The following is a 17,276-nucleotide window of genomic DNA, read 5'->3' on the forward strand; positions in this document are numbered from 1 at the left end:
ATGGGGCAGAGAGAGAGGGAGACACAGAATCCGAAGCAGGCTCCAGGCTCCGAGCTGTCAGCACAGAGCCCGACGCGGGGCTCGAACTCACGGACCGTGAGATCATGACCTGAGCCGAAGTCCGACGCTCAACCGACGGAGCCACCCGGACGCCCCTTTTTTTTTTTTTAATTTAAAAGGCATTACTGTTTTTATGCACACGATGGCATCCCCATGATGCTCCCAGAACCGCAGGGGACCTGGCGTTAAGCCCAGTTCGGCCTCTTGGCTGGTTGTCCCCACGGGCGGGCCGGGCGCCCTCTCTGAGCCTGTGTTACATCCTTAGTACCCAGGCTGCTGGAGAGACAGCCTTTGCTAAACCTTAGGCTGCCGGCTTCATAGTTCACGCCTCGCCTCGGGGAGTCCACGCTGACTGAGGTGTGTAAAGTGACAGGAGGCGTGTCTGAAGAGTTGGGCGTTTATTGCCACATCCTGGATTTTCCAGCGAGTGCAGACTTCGGCGTGGTGCGGCCCGGGGCCCACCTCATCAAGGTACGACACTCTCTGCTTTGTGCCCACAGGCCATCACTGCCCGCGACTCCATGGCCAAGTCCCTGTACAGCGCCCTGTTCGACTGGATCGTGCTGCGGATCAACCACGCCCTCCTCAACAAGAAAGACATGGAAGAATGTGTCTCGGTGAGAGCCCCCACCCCTGCCTGCTCCGCCAGGCAGGGCCGGGGAAGGCCGCGTGCTCAGTGTCGCACAGCCTCGGCAGATGGCCTGCGATGTCGGGAACCGAGGCGGCTCTGGGTGGTATCGGGTGAGAGGCGGGTTTCTCCGAGGGGCAGGCCCAAGGAACCCGATGGGGTGCAGTCCAGAGGGCCCAGTGCACCACGAACACACGGGGCCCCTTGTGCGCATGTTACGGATTCCGAGGCAGCGACAGCAGAGCGTCCGGCCGAGCACAGAGCCCTCGCAGCCAAACAGGGCGCTTCACGGGAGGATGCACCAGTAATAACCATTTTCTCTGTCTTCCCAGTGCTTGTCCATAGGGGTCCTCGACATATTCGGATTTGAAGACTTCGAGAGGAACAGCTTTGAACAGTTCTGCATCAACTATGCCAACGAGCAGCTTCAGTATTATTTCAACCAGCACATTTTCAAACTGGAACAGGTAAGGAAAGGCCGTCTTGTTGCCTGTGCAGCCCAAGGCGGGGACAGAAGGAGCCAGAGCCGGGATCTCCCTCGGGGCCCAGTTTGTGGAGGAACCAGCCCTGGGATTTTTCTCTGCAAAAGAGAAAGTTTGGGAAAATCCTGCCCAGCCTTGGATGAGGCAGACCTTGGGGATATTTTTGTCTATGGGGCAATTTTGCACCATCCCTCGGCTCAGATGCGAAAATCCATTCAATGGGAGAGCAGTGCAGTGGCCCTGGAAGGATCTGCTTTGGTCAAGAATATTGTCAGTCTGGCTTACCTGTCTCTTCCCTACCAAACACTCAGCCGTCTTTACCCACGTAGTATCCTTTACACGGATGATTCTGGCAGGGGGGAGAAATGATGGGTTTACATAAATATCTAGCTGATTTTACTGTTACACTTTCTTTCTGGCTGTTGAGCACTCGAAATGTGGCTGGTCCAAATTGAGGCGTGTGGCAAGAGTGAAACACTGCCAATTGCACACACGTAGTGAGGAAGAAAAAGATTATCAACACAAAACGCCTCATCAATATCTTTTACATTGCTTACACGTGGACAGGATCGTAGTTTGGATATATTGGGTCTAAATGAAGTGTATTATTAAAGTTAACTTCACCAGTTTCTTTTTACATTTTTTTTTTATTTTATTTTTTTTAATGTTTATTTATTTTTGAGAGAGAGAGACAGAGAGCAAGGAAGGGGCAGAGAGCGGGAGACACAGAATCCGAAGCAGGCCCTCCAGGCCCTGAGCTGTCAGCCCAGAGCCCAAAGCGGGGCTCAAACCCACAAACTGTGAGATCATGACCTGAGCTGAAGTCGGACACTTAACCGACTGAGCCACCCAGGCTCCCCTTACGTTTTTAACTGTGATTATAAGAAAATTTGAAGTTAAAGTAGGTCACTCGCATTATTGGACATTGCAGTTCCACAGCAGAGGCCAGCAAATGGTAACTCACAGGTCGAATCCGGCCCCACGGCCAGTTGTTGTAAATAAACCTTTATTGGCACCTGGCCACACCCACTTGGCTACGTATCACCTGTGGCCTCTTTGACATTGTAACAGCAGAATCGTGACTGACCCCGTCTAGCTCATAAAGCTTAACACGTTACCACGGCCCTTTACAGAGAAAGTTCACTGACCCCCCTGGGACGTTTTAAGTGCAGTCTTAATCATCTTATGTGATGGATGTTTAAACACGTGCATTCTTGTTTCCTGTTACTAGTGCTTTTGCAATAACTAATAGATCTCCATTGCTGTCTTAACGTGTATTGTGTTATTTACATGTGTATGTGTAAATAGGTACACGCATACGTAAGTGTGTGTATATACAACGTGTACTATGTAAACACGCACGTAGCCATGAGATAGTGACATTCTCAGCTAACCGCCGAACCCCGCAGGAGGAATACCAGAGCGAAGGGATCTCATGGCACAACATTGACTATACAGATAACGTCGGCTGCATCCATCTGATCAGCAAGAAACCCACCGGGCTCTTCTATCTGCTGGACGAAGAGAGCAAGTAAGTGTCCACGGCCCGGTGCCCGCACAGAGCTGGTTCCCGAGCCCCTGGAGCCTCACCCTGAGTCCACACCGTCCCCGAGAACTTCTGAGTTCGTCCGACTCACTTAACCACAAATCCTGACCTATCCATGCACGTAGCAATCATCACAGAAATGTTAACACGTGCAGTGGCCGAGCTCTGAAACACACCCGCATCTGGGAGTTCTTAAGAAAGGGACCTGGGGCCCGAGTCTAGAAACTGGGCTCCAGGGTGATGCATCCTCGCAAACGGCAGTGCACGGAATCCAGGGCCCAGATGCTGGATTTACCGCTAAGCCTGGCACCCCCTCGTCCACGGGACACAGTGAATGCTGGAAACTTTGTTTGTAAAGTGCCTCCCGCTTGGTCACCTAGCTGGAGTCCCCAAAATTCACTCACCGAATTCGCTTCCTGCAGCTCCTGTAATGACCACAAAGCGCAGGCAGCTTGAAACAGCAGAAACATACTCTCTCCCAGTCCCGGAGGCCAGAAGTGCAAAATCAACATCAGTGGGCCGAAATCAAGGTGGCGGCAGGGCTGTGCTCCTTCCAGACCTTCTAGGGGAGGATCCTTCCTCACCTCTCCCAGCTTCCGGGGGCCCCAGGCATTCCTTGGCTCGCGGCCGCATCACCCCGATCTCTGCCTCTGCGGTCACGGCACCCTCTCTTCTGTCTTTGTCTCGTCTCCTCGTCTTAGAAAGATTCCAGGGGAGCATCTGACTCTTGGTTTTGGGTTGTGAGTTTGAGCCCCGACTCTCTTACTCTGCACTCGACAGCGCAGGACCGGCTTGGGATTCCCTCTCCCTCTCTTTTCGCTCCTCCCCCACTTTTACTCTTTCTCTCCCAAAATAAATAAATAAACCATTTTTTTAATGTTTACTTTTGAGAGAGACAGATTGTAAGCAGATGAGGGGCAGAGAGAGAGAGGGACAGAGACACAGAACCCGAAGCAGGCTCCAGGCTCCAAGCTGTCAGCACAGAGCCCGACGCGGGCTTGAACTCACGAACCGTGAGATCGTGACCTGAGCCCAAGTCAGAGGCTTAACCGACTGAGCCACCCAGATGCCCCATAAATAAACTTTTAAATAAATAAATGTTCCAATCCACCACCCTAAAGACCTCATCTGAATTACTAATTATATTCATAAAGACCCTGTTTCTGAATAAAGTCACTTTCCCAGGCTCCAAGGGTCAGGATGCGGACACATCTTTCTGTCACCAACTTCTTATCAACCACTTGTCTGCTTCTGAAGCCCCTGCGGGGCTGGGTTGAATCAGGCTCACCTCCTGCCTCAGACTAAGTCCCCATCTGGGACAGGGGACAGACACCTCCATTCATAACTGGGGTCCAGGGAGAGAATGTTTGGATGAAAGAAGAGGCAGGGTGCTAGGAAGGGCTAAATCGTCACTCCCGGGAAACCCAGAGCTGGATCTGGATGTGAGGCAGGGCTGGGCTGAGCAGGGTCCGATCTGTCTTTGTTTAAAATCTTGCTGTTTTTGTTCATCGTGGATTTTTTTTTTTTTTTTTTGCATTGATTGGGATTTTCTAAAATAGCACGGGAAACCGGTTTTGTTTTTTGTTTTTTTTTTAATTTTTAATGTTTATTTCTGAGAGAGACAGAGTGTGAGCAGGGGAGGGGCAGAGAGAGAGGGAGAGGGAGACACAGAATCCCAAGCAGGCCCCAGGCTCCCAGCCGTCAGCGCAGAGCCCAACGCGGGGCTCGAACTCACGGACCACGAGATCATGACCTGAGCTGAAGTCGGACACTTAGCCGACTGAGCCACTCAGGCGCCCCAAAACTGGTATTTTTGTTTTTTCACCTGGGTGAGCAGGTTCCTCACTCCATACCCTTTCACCGGCCCTGGTAACCATGTGCTTCATAGCCGTAGACCCTCTCCCTCCGCCACCCCGCCCCCATTAAGTCGTGGAGTCCGGCATTGGGAGTCAGGCACGTTGTTCAGCCTGCGTTTGCGATGCGGCTGGGCAGCGGCAGGGTGGGCCAAAGCCAGCTGCAGCATTTCCTTCCTGGGGGGCAGAAATAGCCAGCTACAACACGTCCCTCATCCTGCCCTCCCTGCCCCCTCCCTGCGGCACCCTCATCTCCCAGCCCCTCCCTATGACAGGGGAGCGCGGGCAAGACCCCCTCCACAACACAGCATCCAGGTACAGACAGATCTGAGACCAGAAGTCCCATCCTGGGATTATGCCTGGGAGCCGCCCGCGGTGAGGCCCGCGTCCCAGTCTTGCCTGCGCCGAGTGTTCCCGTGGGCCACCAGGGCCCTGGCCTCACCCACAGAGGGCCCGTGAGAGATGCAGAGCCGGCGATCGCCGCTATTGCTACAGCTAAAAGCTCCCAATCCTCCTCCCAGCTTTCCCCATGCCACGAGCCAGACGCTGCTGGCCAAGTTCAAACAGCAGCATGAAGACAACAGGTACTTCCTTGGCACCCCCGTCATGGAGCCGGCGTTCATCATTCAGCACTTTGCGGGGAAAGTGAAATACCAGATCAAGGTACGCGTCTGTCCGTTGCCGTGACCACTCCGGTCCTTCTCTGCCGGGGAGGCGGGACAGGGACAGGGGGATGCCCTGGAGGCCCCTTACCTCCTGGCGTCTGCTCGGTCCATCCCCTTGATCAGATTGTGCGGAGCGAGGGTCCAGGACCCTCAGACCCAGCCCCAAATCCCTGGCTCTTACCATCAAAGGCCCTGGGGACAGGACCCGCCTGTGTGTTGTGGAGATGGGCCCCGCCCCACCAGGCCCCCAGGACCTTGGCGGTCACAGGCGAGTGACCACCCACCTCCTTCCCCCACCAGGACTTCCGGGAAAAGAACATGGACTACATGCGGCCGGACATCGTGGCCCTCTTGCGGGGCAGCGACAGCTCCTACGTGCGGGAGCTCATCGGCATGGACCCCGTGGCCGTGTTCCGCTGGGCTGTGCTCCGGGCCGCCATCCGGGCCATGGCCGTGCTCCGGGAGGCCGGGCGCCTGCGGGCCGAGAGGGAGGAGAAGGCCGCAGGTAGGAGGGGCCCACGTGTCGCCGGCGAGAGGGGGACCCTCAGTCTTTTGGCACGTTCACCGTGTCGTTGCTCCGGAGCTCTGATCGTCCCAAACAGAAATTCCGCACCGGGGTGTGTAATTCATTCCCACCATCCTCTCAAGGCAGGAAGTCACGTTCCTGTTCTTCTGTAGGGATGACCCAAGGCCCAGAACAGCTGAGTGGCCCCCCCAGGGAGCTCGGCCCCAGATCCCAGCCACGGGGTTCCATTTGACAGAGGGCCTTGATTAGAAGGAGGATCGAGAGGATCGAGCCTTTATGAGAAGTAGGAATAGGGGCCCCTGGGTGGCTCAGTCGGTTGAGCGTCCGACTTCGGCTCAGGCCACGATCTCGCGGTCCGTGAGTTCAAGCCCCGCATCGGGCTGGTTGCTGTCTATTCCCCTCCCTCCCTTCCCCTCTCTGGCTTGCACCCTCTCAAAAATAAGTAAAAAACATTTTTTTTAGAAAGGGACTAAATAGTGCTGTTTGGGGGAAATCAAACACTTCATAGTTCCCTGCTCTGCCCAAATTTGAGGGACTACTTTTGTTTTGGGTTTTTTTTTTTAAGATTTTATTTTTAAGTAATCACTACACCCAGCATGGGGCTCAAACTCCCAACCCCACGATCAAGAGTTGCACACCCGACTGACTGAGTCAGCCCGGCACCCGTGTTTTGGGGGGTTTTTTTGTTTGTTTGTTTGTTTTTTAATGAGTTAAGTCGGGATCAAAGCCTTTGTGAAAAAGACAAAGGCCTTCAAGTCCCCAGGCAACCCCCGCCTCCAACTCCGTCTGCTCTGTGTCCCCAGCAGGTCTGGGCAGCCCGGGCACCCACAGTCACCTGGGAGAGCAGCAGAGAGGACCCGGCACCCCGTCGGAAAAACTGTACCGGTGAGCGAGACCTTGATTTGTCCAAACCGAAGCTAGTATGTGGTGGCAGTCATTGTTTCAAACAATGCCAGAAACCCTACACCCTGAACCCAGGTTGGGGTTGACCTGGATAAGGAACTCAACAGCCACGTGAATCAAAAAGGACCCAGAAACAAATGGCATCTGGTTGCCGCTTTTCTGCACACAGAAAGACGGGCCTCCATGCATCAGCTGCTTTCGGGAGATGTTGCACGGCTCACTTTACAAAGGATTCTTTTCACGGCCGGTCATGGCCATTGGCGGGTGGGGCCGAGAAGCTGCTGGTTGCACCGAGCAACAGGCTTGATTGAAGAGCACATCCTGCCCTAGGCTGGCCGGGGTGTCCTGAAAGAGATATGCCGAGTTACTTCATGTGCCATCAGAAACACAGTATGCGTCATTGCACGCAAGACGATGAGGGTATTTTGTGGCTACGGGCCTCCCACATACCCCAGTTTGTACTGAATGTAGAAGTGAGCAGCGTGTACTCTCAGGAAGGTGGGGTTACAAAAAAAAAAAATAGGCCACACTGGACAGACATCCAAGGCAATGACAAAGCCAGGGGAGGGACACTTCTGGTGTCTTGAGAGAGCCAGGCAGGCTGTACTGAGAAGGGACCAGTTGAGCCAGACGAGGCAGGCAGGGTGTGCTGGCAGGTGCGGGCGGCATATGCAAAGGCCCTGCGGCAGCCAAGTTCCCAACCTCTTTCTCAACACTCACAAATACCCAAGGAGCAGGCCAGTAAATATTGAAACTTGAAAAGATCATTTTATGTTTGAGCCCTTCACAACAAAAACCTCTTCAAGAGATTCATAACAACGTACGCGTTGGAGGTGGAACTAGCTACCGAGGCAAGTGACCCTAAGTCATTTGTCTGAAAGCACAGTGTGTCCTTTTCCTGATTTTACGAGGTACATTTTTAAATCCGCTTTTTCACCCAAAGGGGGGCAAGAGAAAAACGAGCACCTCTCTTTATTTGCTTGTGTGTTTTCCCCCACCACAAAGACCGAACGTGGCCCCCGACCCGCATCCGCTGAAGTGACGCCAGTCTCCCCAGGGCCTGGCCCCTAGGCTGCGGGTCCCCACTCCAGGAACGCGTTTAGTTTACACAGATTCGATATTAACGCTTTTGAGGACACATCATTGCTTTCTATGAAAGCAAGAAGTAAGGAGAAGCAAGGGCCTTCGAACCCGAGACCAGCCGCCGTCCCCAGGCGCTCAGCGTGGCGTCCAGGGCCAGGAGTGGGAATCCGCAGGCTAGGGGGTGCCGGGGCCTGCTGGGGGCACTCTAGCCAGATTTAGCGGGGTCGGGAAGCAGGGAGGGGAGCGCGGGTTGAAGCCATAGGCCTTGTCCAGAGCTCTGGGCGCTGCGCTGACCGCTCAGGGGGTGGAGGTGAAATGTGACCCCTCTGTTGTCTTTGCTCTGTGCCTCCCTGGAGGGCGAGGGAGCAGAGGTAAGTGTGGCTGTCCAGGCCCTAGGCATGGTGCATGGAACACAGACAGGGGACTGCCGATCGGGGTCTTTCCAGGCCAACTGCCCAGAGCTTAAACATGTATTTGAAATAACTGGAATGAGGAATTTTTAGAAAGAAACAAAACAAAACCAGAACCTCCCGACTCCTCCCGCAGTCACCAGCACCTCGTTCCCAGAAACCCCATGAGGACGTTTGTCATCTAGACATCCTTCATGAATCCTCACTTTCAGAGCATCTGATTTTCATCTCTGATTCATTCTTGTTCTCACGCGTTGGTGCCGAAGTGTGGGCCCGGAACGTACGCTCCGCCCTGAACCCCCAGGAATTGAACAAAAGGAAGTGAATGAGATTGACTTCTTTGGGGCAAAGATCTCCTTCAACTAGGGTTTCCCACCCTCACCACTGGGCCGGGCCACTCTCTGTGGTGGGACCGTCCCTTGTACTGGAGGGGGTCGAGCAGCATCCTGGCCAGATGCCAGGAGCACCCCCCCCCCCCGCCCCAAGTCATGACAACCATAAATGTCTCCATAAATGTCAACCATTTATGTCTCCAAAACATAAATGCCTTGCCCGGAGGGTAGCATCTCAAGCCGCTGGTGGAGAACCACCGTGCGAATCCTGGTCCGCTCCTCCTGAGGCCTTTCTCAAAGCCGACACGGAGGTTGACGTGTGGCCACAGAATCATCAAGAAAATCCGAGGGGCTACCTCCCACTGGCACCCTCTGGTCCTTTCTTTTCAGTAGCCCCTGATGCCTTGTCACAGATTCCAGAAGCCTGTTCTACGTGAGGCCTTTTTCAGTGATCTGAGCCGCCAGGTTGCAAAACCCATTCTGCCTGGAGCAACCCTGGCCCTCCCAGAGAAGGGGGAGCCGCTCTTGGCTGAACCCCGCCCCCCCTCCCCAGTGCAGGATGGAGAGACAGTGGCGCACACGCTCGCCAGCTGCATGTTTCGGCTCCAGTGGCCTGGGGAGGGTCCCGACCGTGCTGGGGACCCCAAGGTGGCGGGCCTGCTGCTCTAACTCGGTCTTCTCCCTGTCACTGCGCCCCTCCCCCTCCCCACTCTCAGCGATTTGCATGACCAAATCATCAAGACCATCAAAGGATTGCCCTGGCAGGGTGAGGACCCCCGTAGGCTTCTCCAGTCCCTCAGTCGGCTCCAGAAACCCCGCACCTTCATCCTGTGAGTCCCCCCCCCAGGGCTGCGGCGCCTCCCTCCCTGTCCCCCTGACCCCGCAACAAGTGCAACGGCCGCCCCCCCTCGCTCCCAGGACCCCCGGCCTGCGGGCTGCCCGTAATGCTGAGTCGGCCGCTGCCAATGTGACGTCTCGTGGCTCCGTGCATACACCAGCCTTTGCTCAATGGCGCTCGTAACACGCCTGCCCCAGCGTCTGCCCTGTGCCCCTAGCCCTTGCCAGCTCCTGTGCCCCTAGCCCTGCAGGAACGCCCCTCCCACAAAGCATCTCTTGTTCTGCCCCCAGGCGTGCAGAGAGCAGGCCTCGTCTTTCCCCACCTCTTGCCACCGTGCGCTTGTAAAAAAGCTGTCAAAAGTGGAGCCTCCGTGGCCCTGCTCTGTGTGGACAGCAGTGCAACGTGGTAGGAAGGGCCCAGAAGCCACACAAACTAGGTTTGGACGCGGTCTCGCTCTGGCTAACCCGCCATGTGGCCTGAGTGCTCTGAGCTCTCGGCCTCTGTGTCCAAAGCAAGGGTCGCGACTCTCAGAGCACCTGGCGGGCGGCCGCCTCGGTTGGTGGGACGCCCGTGGCCGCTCCGGGCCCGAGCCGGCGGAGAGCAGAGCTTGTGCCCGCAAGGGCACCGGTTTTCAAATTCGTTTTCATTCCTGGGGATCGAGGTCGCACCTGACGCACAGCGAAGCTCACAGCCAAGCGTCTTGCTGATCTGTGGGGCACCCTCTCCTCGGCTGCTTTCCAAAGCGAGCCGCCCCGCAAGTTATAAAAAACTTTTCTTTCGCCTGCAAGGTTTCTGTAAAGTGTCTGAGAATGAGGGGCCTACCGTACCCCTTCCCTTGCCCCCAGAGATTGGCTTTTGTTTTTTTCCTTCCCACCATTGTGAGCCTGAAAAGCGCTCCTACCCATACCCCGCTGCAGTTCTTTGCAGGGCAGACACCCCCCGCTCCGCTTGCCAGGGGGTCCCAAAGAGGCTCTGTGGGCCTACTTGGCATTTCCCAATGTGTAGCGAATAAAGCCAGGACGCCCGGCCGGCGTCAGAACCGCGCAGGGTCCCTCAAAGCTCCGTTTGGGGCATTTTTTGAGATCTGTAGCTGGCCCCGTACAGATACACGTTCTGCCCTACCGATCACCAGCGGCCCCTCTTGCCCCCCGGACATCCGAGTGGCCCCAGGCTAGGTGCCCCTGCCGCTTCAGGGGCCGCCGCTGGCCCGGTAAAGTTCACGTCCAGCTACAGAAGCACCCCACACGTGCGCAGGGAGGGCCCGCCGGGGCTTCGGTGGGGGGGGGGGGGGGGGGGGGGGGCGCCTCGTTGCACTTGTGCCTCCCGACTGTGCTTTCTCTGCTCTCACTCCGCTCCCTCTAACCCGTAAGGCGTGGCTTGCTGAACTAACCCAAACCTATGGACACCGTGTTCCCTCTGTTCACAAAACCATTTTTAATATTTTGACAGGAAAAGTAAAGGTATCAAACAAAAGCAGCTCATTCCAAAGGTAAACGTTCGCGACACCGTCCGAGGCCACCTCCTTGCTTTTGCCTGTCTTGAGAGCGCCTGGCTCAACTTGCCTTCCGGAAAATGGGAGGAAGATGGGAGGGGGAGAGGGGGAGGAGGCACTTTTAACTTCTCCAGCTCTGTAGTCCCTTCCTCTTCCCCCCATCACCCCCTGCGCCCCGCTCCCCTCCAAAAATAAGTGCTCGCGTGGAAATGATTTGGAGCTGCCTTTGGGCTTCCCGGAAGCAGGGCGCGTGATGGGGATAGGCTATTTGCAGAAGCGTGTGGAGGGGAGAAGCAGGCTGGGGCGGGGGAACTGAGCGAGGAGGTGGGCTCGGCCTCATCCCACAGGAGCCTAGGGGCGTGAACAGCACCACAGAGCTTTTCCGGCCCAGAGGCAATGGGACCCTTCTGTCCTACCCCCACTTTGGGGGTCTTCAGCTACCAGCCACCTCCGGAGGGCGGGACAGGGTGCAGCACCTTCCTGGCCTGTCTGGGAGAGGATGCCCTTCAGCCAGGGAAGCCCCACCAGGAAGGGGGCAACCGTGCGTTGCCAGCAGCCAAGACCCCAGTAGCCGGCCTTGGCCAGAGTGCGCCCAGCCTCTGTCTAGTCGCCACACACGTTGTGCGGACGGATCAGGAAGTCTGCAAAAGTGAGAAAAACCCCTCAGTGCATCCAGCGGATGGGACGGTGCTGTTCCTCTTGTCAGCTGCTACGAAGTGTTGGCATACATGCTGGGGGGACCAGACCAGCCGGATAAGCTCCTGCGGAAGTGCAGGAGACTTGGCGGTCCTGGAGCTCGACGGGAGGGAGGTGGCACGCTGGAGCCCTTGGCTTCCGGGCACTCGGGCTGCCAAAGAGGCTGTAATCAGTCCTTCCAGAGCCGGCACCATGTGCAGGGTAAAGCCCAGGTTCGGCCCCAGGGCGGTCCCCGCCTCCCGCCTCCCGCCAGGCCCACCATCCCCTACCCTCCAGCAGCCCTGTCCCGAGACTGATCCCAAGAACCGCCGCCCCCCCCTCCCCGGAACACGGTCCTGGCTCTGGGGCATCTACGATGCCTCCCAGTGCCCACTGGGACCCCAGGAGGGCAGGCCAGACCCCCATGTGTCTGTCCTAGAACCTGCTGGACTCCAAGTCGCTGAAGCTCATCATCAGCATGACGCTGCACGATCGCACCACCAAGTCCCTGCTGCACCTACACAAGAAAAAGAAACCGCCGAGCATCAGCGCCCAGTTCCAGGTGGGCAGCCGAGAGAGGCCAGAGGTGACGCTAGACTCAACCCGATGCGCCCGTGACTTGGCCACGACAGACCCAACAAATTATTGCCCTAGGGCTTCGTGGCCTCAGCATTGTTTGACATTTGGGGCAGGATCATTCTCCACGGTGGGGGTCATCCCGTGCATTCTGGGATGCACAGTAGCATCTTCCAGTTGTGGCAACCAAAAATGTTCCCAGTCATGGCCATGTGCTCTGGAGGTGAGGCAGAATCACCCGTTTTGAACCACTGAGTTAAAATAACGGATTAACGTGTTATGATGTTATGTCATGTTTCCCTTTTCTCCTTGGCTGCCAGGAAGCTCAGAGGCATTTTTTTTTTTTTTTAAGGGGGCTCAATGGCTGCCACTAACCCTCACCATTAGCTTTTTTGTCCCTTTCCTCTTTTTCAATCTGAGTCTTTTGTGCCCACCTTGGCCTTTTTGGCAAATTACCTCACCTGAAAGCTCCTGAAAATTCTTTTTGTAAATAGCAGGCCAAAGACCAAAGTCACTGTATCTGTGTTTCTTTCTGAAGCTGTCTAGCATTTTAAATGCCCAGAAGTTTGGTCCCACTCCCCCTAACACTCCTGCTGAGACAAAGAGCTAGGAGACCCTGGGAAGATGACAGCTGTCAGCTCTGGGGACCCTACCGCTCTCTTGGGGCTCCCAGAGGTAGTTCAGCCTCTAGTCAGAATGTCCACCTACAACCTCCCGTGTCCTGCATCACTACTGACGCCAGCAAGTGACCTGGGTCCCCTCCCACTGAGCAGTGTGCCTCTTGGGGGTGGGAGTGGGGGGTCCCAGCTCAAGACCTTCTCCCTCTTTCCCCAGACGTCCCTTAACAAGCTCCTGGAGACACTGGGGAAGGCGGAGCCCTTCTTTATCCGCTGCATCCGCTCTAATGCCGAGAAGGTGAGTAGCTCCAGTGTCTTGGGGAAGTGAAGGCCAAGGTCTGGTGGCTCAGCAGGGGGTATTCCTGTGTTGCCGTGGCCTCTTGGGGGGCCATGAAAAGCCTCAAGGAACCAAGTGTTCAGCCAGGTTCCAGGAACGGTAAATAGCCTGCCGAGGGCAGCCAGGTGGCCAACCAACAGCAGCGACATCGTCTGGAACATGGAGGGGCCCCAGAGGTTTGCTCAAGAAGGGACAGGTCAAGCGTGTCAGTACATCCCCGGATCAGCCAGTGCAGAAAATGTAGCAGAAGGGAGAGGGTGAGATCACACGGCAGGAGCATAGAGGCTGCTGTTCATTTGATCTGAAAGCTTCTGGGAAGATTCAGTGGAGCACCACTGGGGGCCCTAGTAGTGGGCTCAGCCCTCACTGCCAGGCTTCCTTTGCCCCAGGGGTCCGCTGGCCATTCTGCCCCCTTGGGAGCGTGGCTGGGGGCTGTTCAGGATCTGGACCTACCCCCTTTGTCTCTACTCTTCCCATTTCCCTGGCTCTCCCCTGCTCCTGGGACCGTCCTCTTCTGGGCCTTTACCTGGCTGCTCCCCGCCCTCCTCCTCCTGCCTGTTCCCTCCTCAGGACCTGGCCCAGGGTCCCCTCTCCCGTTGGACACTTCCCAGGGGGGCCCAGGCAGTGTCTGCCCCATTCACATATGCGCCTGGCTCCCACCTCCAGACCTTATTCCCCTCTTAGCCAAATCCTTAGTGTTTACCCCAGGGCCTGGCACAGAGTACGAGCTCAACACAGGTTTTGATTGGAGTCCTTAAGAAATAACTCTTCGCAGCAAATTATCCTAAATTGAGCAGTGAGAAATGGCATCTGTCTCCCAGACACCAGGGAATAGAGCAGCTCAGATGCCAGATTTTCCAGAAGAGATGAATACCTTAAGCACCAGTGCTGAGCAGCCCCAGCTCTTTATTCCAAAAAGAATGTCTGGAACAAGGAAAGATGGGTCCTCCAGGTGCCCGCGGCTGCCGTGCTGGGGACATTCTGACCAGCCGGGGGGGGGGGGGGGGGGGGCCCGTGTGGGCTCCCGGACCATGCTCATGTCCAGAATCCTACAGGATCTCGTGCCTACAGATCCCCATCCCCGGCTGCCGACGCTTGATTGTCCCGCAGCTGGCACCTGTCCTGATGGCTCATATCCCGTTTCAGAAAGAGCTCTGTTTCGACGACGAGCTGGTGCTACAGCAGCTACGCTACACGGGCATGCTGGAAACGGTGCGGATCCGGAGGTCAGGCTACAGTGCCAAGTACACGTTCCAGGTAAGCCACACACTCGTGGCCGTCGTGACAGGGCAGAGGGCTGGCCACCTCCCTCTTAGAGAGCGCTTCTCTGGAACACGAGCCCAGGGGGTTACTCTGTGCCAGGGCTTCTCCGCTCCGGCCCTGTTGGCATTTATACCAGTCATTTCAGAGGTCGGGGTGGGGAGAGGGAGCAAGTTTTCTTGGAAGAGGTGGCTGGGCCCAGGCCAAGCCTGGAAGGATACAGAGTTGTAAAGCCAAGCCGGGAAGAGGGAATTACAGGAGCAGATCCCTGCACAGCTCTGCCCTCTGTTGAGCATCTTCGGCGACAGACGCTTTTATACCCATCTCTTTTATTCTGCCAAACCAACAGCAGGCGGTCCTGGCTTCTGTTTTGCCAATGCGGAAACTGAGCCCCGGGAGGTGATGACTTCATAGATGGCTCCCTGGGCTTTTTAGAAACACAAAAGGATCAGAGGTGCCTGGGTGGCTCAGTCGGTTAGACATCCGACTTCAGCTCTGCTCATGATCTCATGGTTCATGAGTTCAAGCCCCCCATCAGGTTGTGTGCTCACAGTATGGAGCCTGCTTGGGATTCTCTCTCCTCCTCTCTCTCTGCCCCTTGCCTGCTCTCTCTCTCTCTCTCTCTCCCTCAAAAGAAGAGAAAAGAAAAGAAAAACAAAAGAATCAGAGGTGCCTGGGTGGCTCAGCCGGTTAGACATCCTACTTCAGCTCTAGTCATGATCTCATGGTTCATGAGATCAAGCCCCACACCAGGCTATGTGCTCACAATATGGAGCCTGCTTGGGATTCTCTCTCCTCCTCTCTCTCTGCCCCTTCCCTGCTCTCTCTCTCAAAAAAAAAAAAGAAAACAAAACAAAAGAAACACAAAAGGATCCGAGGTGCCTGGGTGGCTCAGTCGGTTAGACATCCGACTTCAGCTCTGGTCACGATCTCATGGTTTGAGTTCGAGCCCCACATCAGGCTCCACGCTAATGGTGCAGAGCCTGCTTGGGATTCTCTCCCTCTCTGCCACTTCGCCACGTGTGTTTATGCATGTGCACGCGCTCTCTGTCTCTCTCTCTCTCTCTCAAGATAAAGAAGAAAGAACAAGAAGGAAAAAAACCCACAAAGGATCATTAGTAACCTCAAGTTGGCAAAGACCAAATTCCTGTAGCAGTTTCTCATCTGCCGTACCGTTGACACTGAGGGCCACCAGGTCATTCGCTGCAGGGGCTGCCCTGTGCATTATGGGATGTTGAGCAGCATCCCTGGGTCTCCACCCACTCGATGTCAGTAACACCCACCGCTCCCAAGTTGGGAGAACCCTGGATGTCTCCCGACATCGCCACATGTCCCCGGTGATAAGCTGGCCTAGGTTGAGAACCCCTGGCTCATGCCCTGAACTGGCACCACCTGTATGAGCACTGACGTGAGCCCCGGGCCTGAAGCCAGTGGCACCTGGTCCCCAATCCAGCTGTCCCCATATGGCCTCGGGGACATGGCTTCATCATGGCCTGCCTCCTTTTTCTCATCCGCAGAATGGAAATAGCATCTCTCTGACCCTGTGTAAATAGAAAAAGCAAAATCCCAGAAACGGGAGGAAATGCTAGTGTATTTCACTCATGCTTGGTTCCTAAAAATTTGACCTAATTGTTTACTTAAAAGCTCTGTATCTCCAGCTATGACTCAGCCCTCCAACGAGCCATAGACCGTGAGCCCCCCCAAAGGCAGCCCTGTCTCCTGGCCATGCCCCCCAACTATGCCAGCCCCCAGTAGGCCCTGGAGAGCCACTCAGGAAGTGGCTGAAAGACCCTGGTGCTCTGTGTGTGTGGCAGTCTTTCCTAAGCTTTAGGCTGCTGCAGAGAGTCCGAGATTTTAGCTTGGTCAGTGCCATTCAGGTCAAACCAGGTCCCGGCTTCGGAAATTTGGGATTCACTGGAGCATCCTATCCTTGCTGGTGGCGGGAGCGCTCAGCAGAGATTCTCTTTTCTTGGCCACAATCCCCCAGGATTTCACAGAGCAGTTCCAGGTGCTGCTGCCCAAGAACGCCCAGCCCTGCAGGGAGGTCATCTCTGCCCTGCTGGAAAAGATGGACATAGACAAGAGGAGCTACCAGATCGGGAAGACCAAGGTCAGGACTCCGGCCCCTCGGGGGGCTTCCAGCGTCCACAGGGTCCTCCCACAGCCTGAAAGACAAGGGACTCTGCTGCGGAAGTGTCTTTTTTGGGGCCCAGCGCATGTTTCTTCCCAGAAGGCAAAGGGTGCCTCTAAGGGGCGGGGCCCAGGCGTCACTCCTGTTTTCCTGCTTCCTCACACATAGCCTAGGGTTACTGCAGGGGACTCAGGGGCCAGTTGCTACCTCTTAATGTCTGGCAGAAGGTCTCATTCCCTTGTGCTCCTTCCAGACGCCGTCTCCCACCTCTAGGTACATGCTGGTTGCTTCTTAATGTGGCACCAGCCACTGTCCCCGTCCAACAGCGGTAAGGTCAGCTCCCGTTAGGGCTTCATCTGATGTGAAAAGTCCCCGCACAGTTCCCCAGCAAGGCAATCCTAGAGTTACCACGTGACCCAGCAATTCAGTCCGCACGTATGGACCCAAAAGACCTGGAAAGAAAGCGTCCCAGCAAATCCTCATACACGCGTGTTCACAGGGGCATGAGTCACAATAGCCAGAAGGTAGAAAGAAGCCATCCGTTCATCAGCTGATGAACGGATTCAAAACACGCGGGCCACCCATACAATGCAATGTGGTACGGCTCTGATCCAGGTTATGATATGGATGAGCCTTGACAACGTTGTGAGCGAGAGAAGAAGCCAGACACAAAAGCCTGTAGTATGTGATCCCACGTATATGAAACATCCAGAACAGGCAAATCCAGAGAAAGCAGATTAGTGGTGGCCAGGGGCTGGGGGGAGAGGGCCAGGGGGATGACCGCTAATGGGTATGGGCCTCTCCTGGGGGTGGTGGAAATGTTCTGGAGCCAGACAGTAACGATGTTTGCACCATTGTCACG

At 55.8% G+C, this 17,276-nt stretch overlaps 1 protein-coding gene across 9 annotated transcripts in view; it reads left to right on the plus strand.

Annotated features, from left to right (window-relative positions):
• Positions 1-17,276, plus strand: part of MYO9B (myosin IXB) — a 90,468-nt gene that overhangs the window by 58,116 nt on the left and 15,076 nt on the right. For 4 of the 9 annotated variants that reach the window (XM_042928829.1, XM_042928823.1, XM_042928827.1 and 1 more), the window contains 12 exons: positions 561-677; positions 1,021-1,155; positions 2,580-2,701; positions 5,091-5,232; positions 5,535-5,739; positions 6,567-6,645; positions 9,205-9,318; positions 10,776-10,815; positions 11,933-12,055; positions 12,904-12,984; positions 14,170-14,280; positions 16,271-16,393. In XM_042928829.1, coding sequence (XP_042784763.1) covers positions 561-677; positions 1,021-1,155; positions 2,580-2,701; positions 5,091-5,232; positions 5,535-5,739; positions 6,567-6,645; positions 9,205-9,318; positions 10,776-10,815; positions 11,933-12,055; positions 12,904-12,984; positions 14,170-14,280; positions 16,271-16,393 — 1,392 coding nt within the window. Of the gene's footprint in view, positions 1-560; positions 678-1,020; positions 1,156-2,579; positions 2,702-5,090; positions 5,233-5,534; positions 5,740-6,563; positions 6,646-9,204; positions 9,319-10,775; positions 10,816-11,932; positions 12,056-12,903; positions 12,985-14,169; positions 14,281-16,270; positions 16,394-17,276 lie in introns of all 9 variants that reach the window. The other 5 variants (XM_042928821.1, XM_042928826.1, XM_042928824.1 and 2 more) reach the window with 2 other exon arrangements.

Source organism: Panthera leo, chromosome A2 (assembly GCF_018350215.1).
Source record: "Panthera leo isolate Ple1 chromosome A2, P.leo_Ple1_pat1.1, whole genome shotgun sequence".
NCBI classification, from domain to species: Eukaryota; Metazoa; Chordata; class Mammalia; order Carnivora; family Felidae; genus Panthera; species Panthera leo.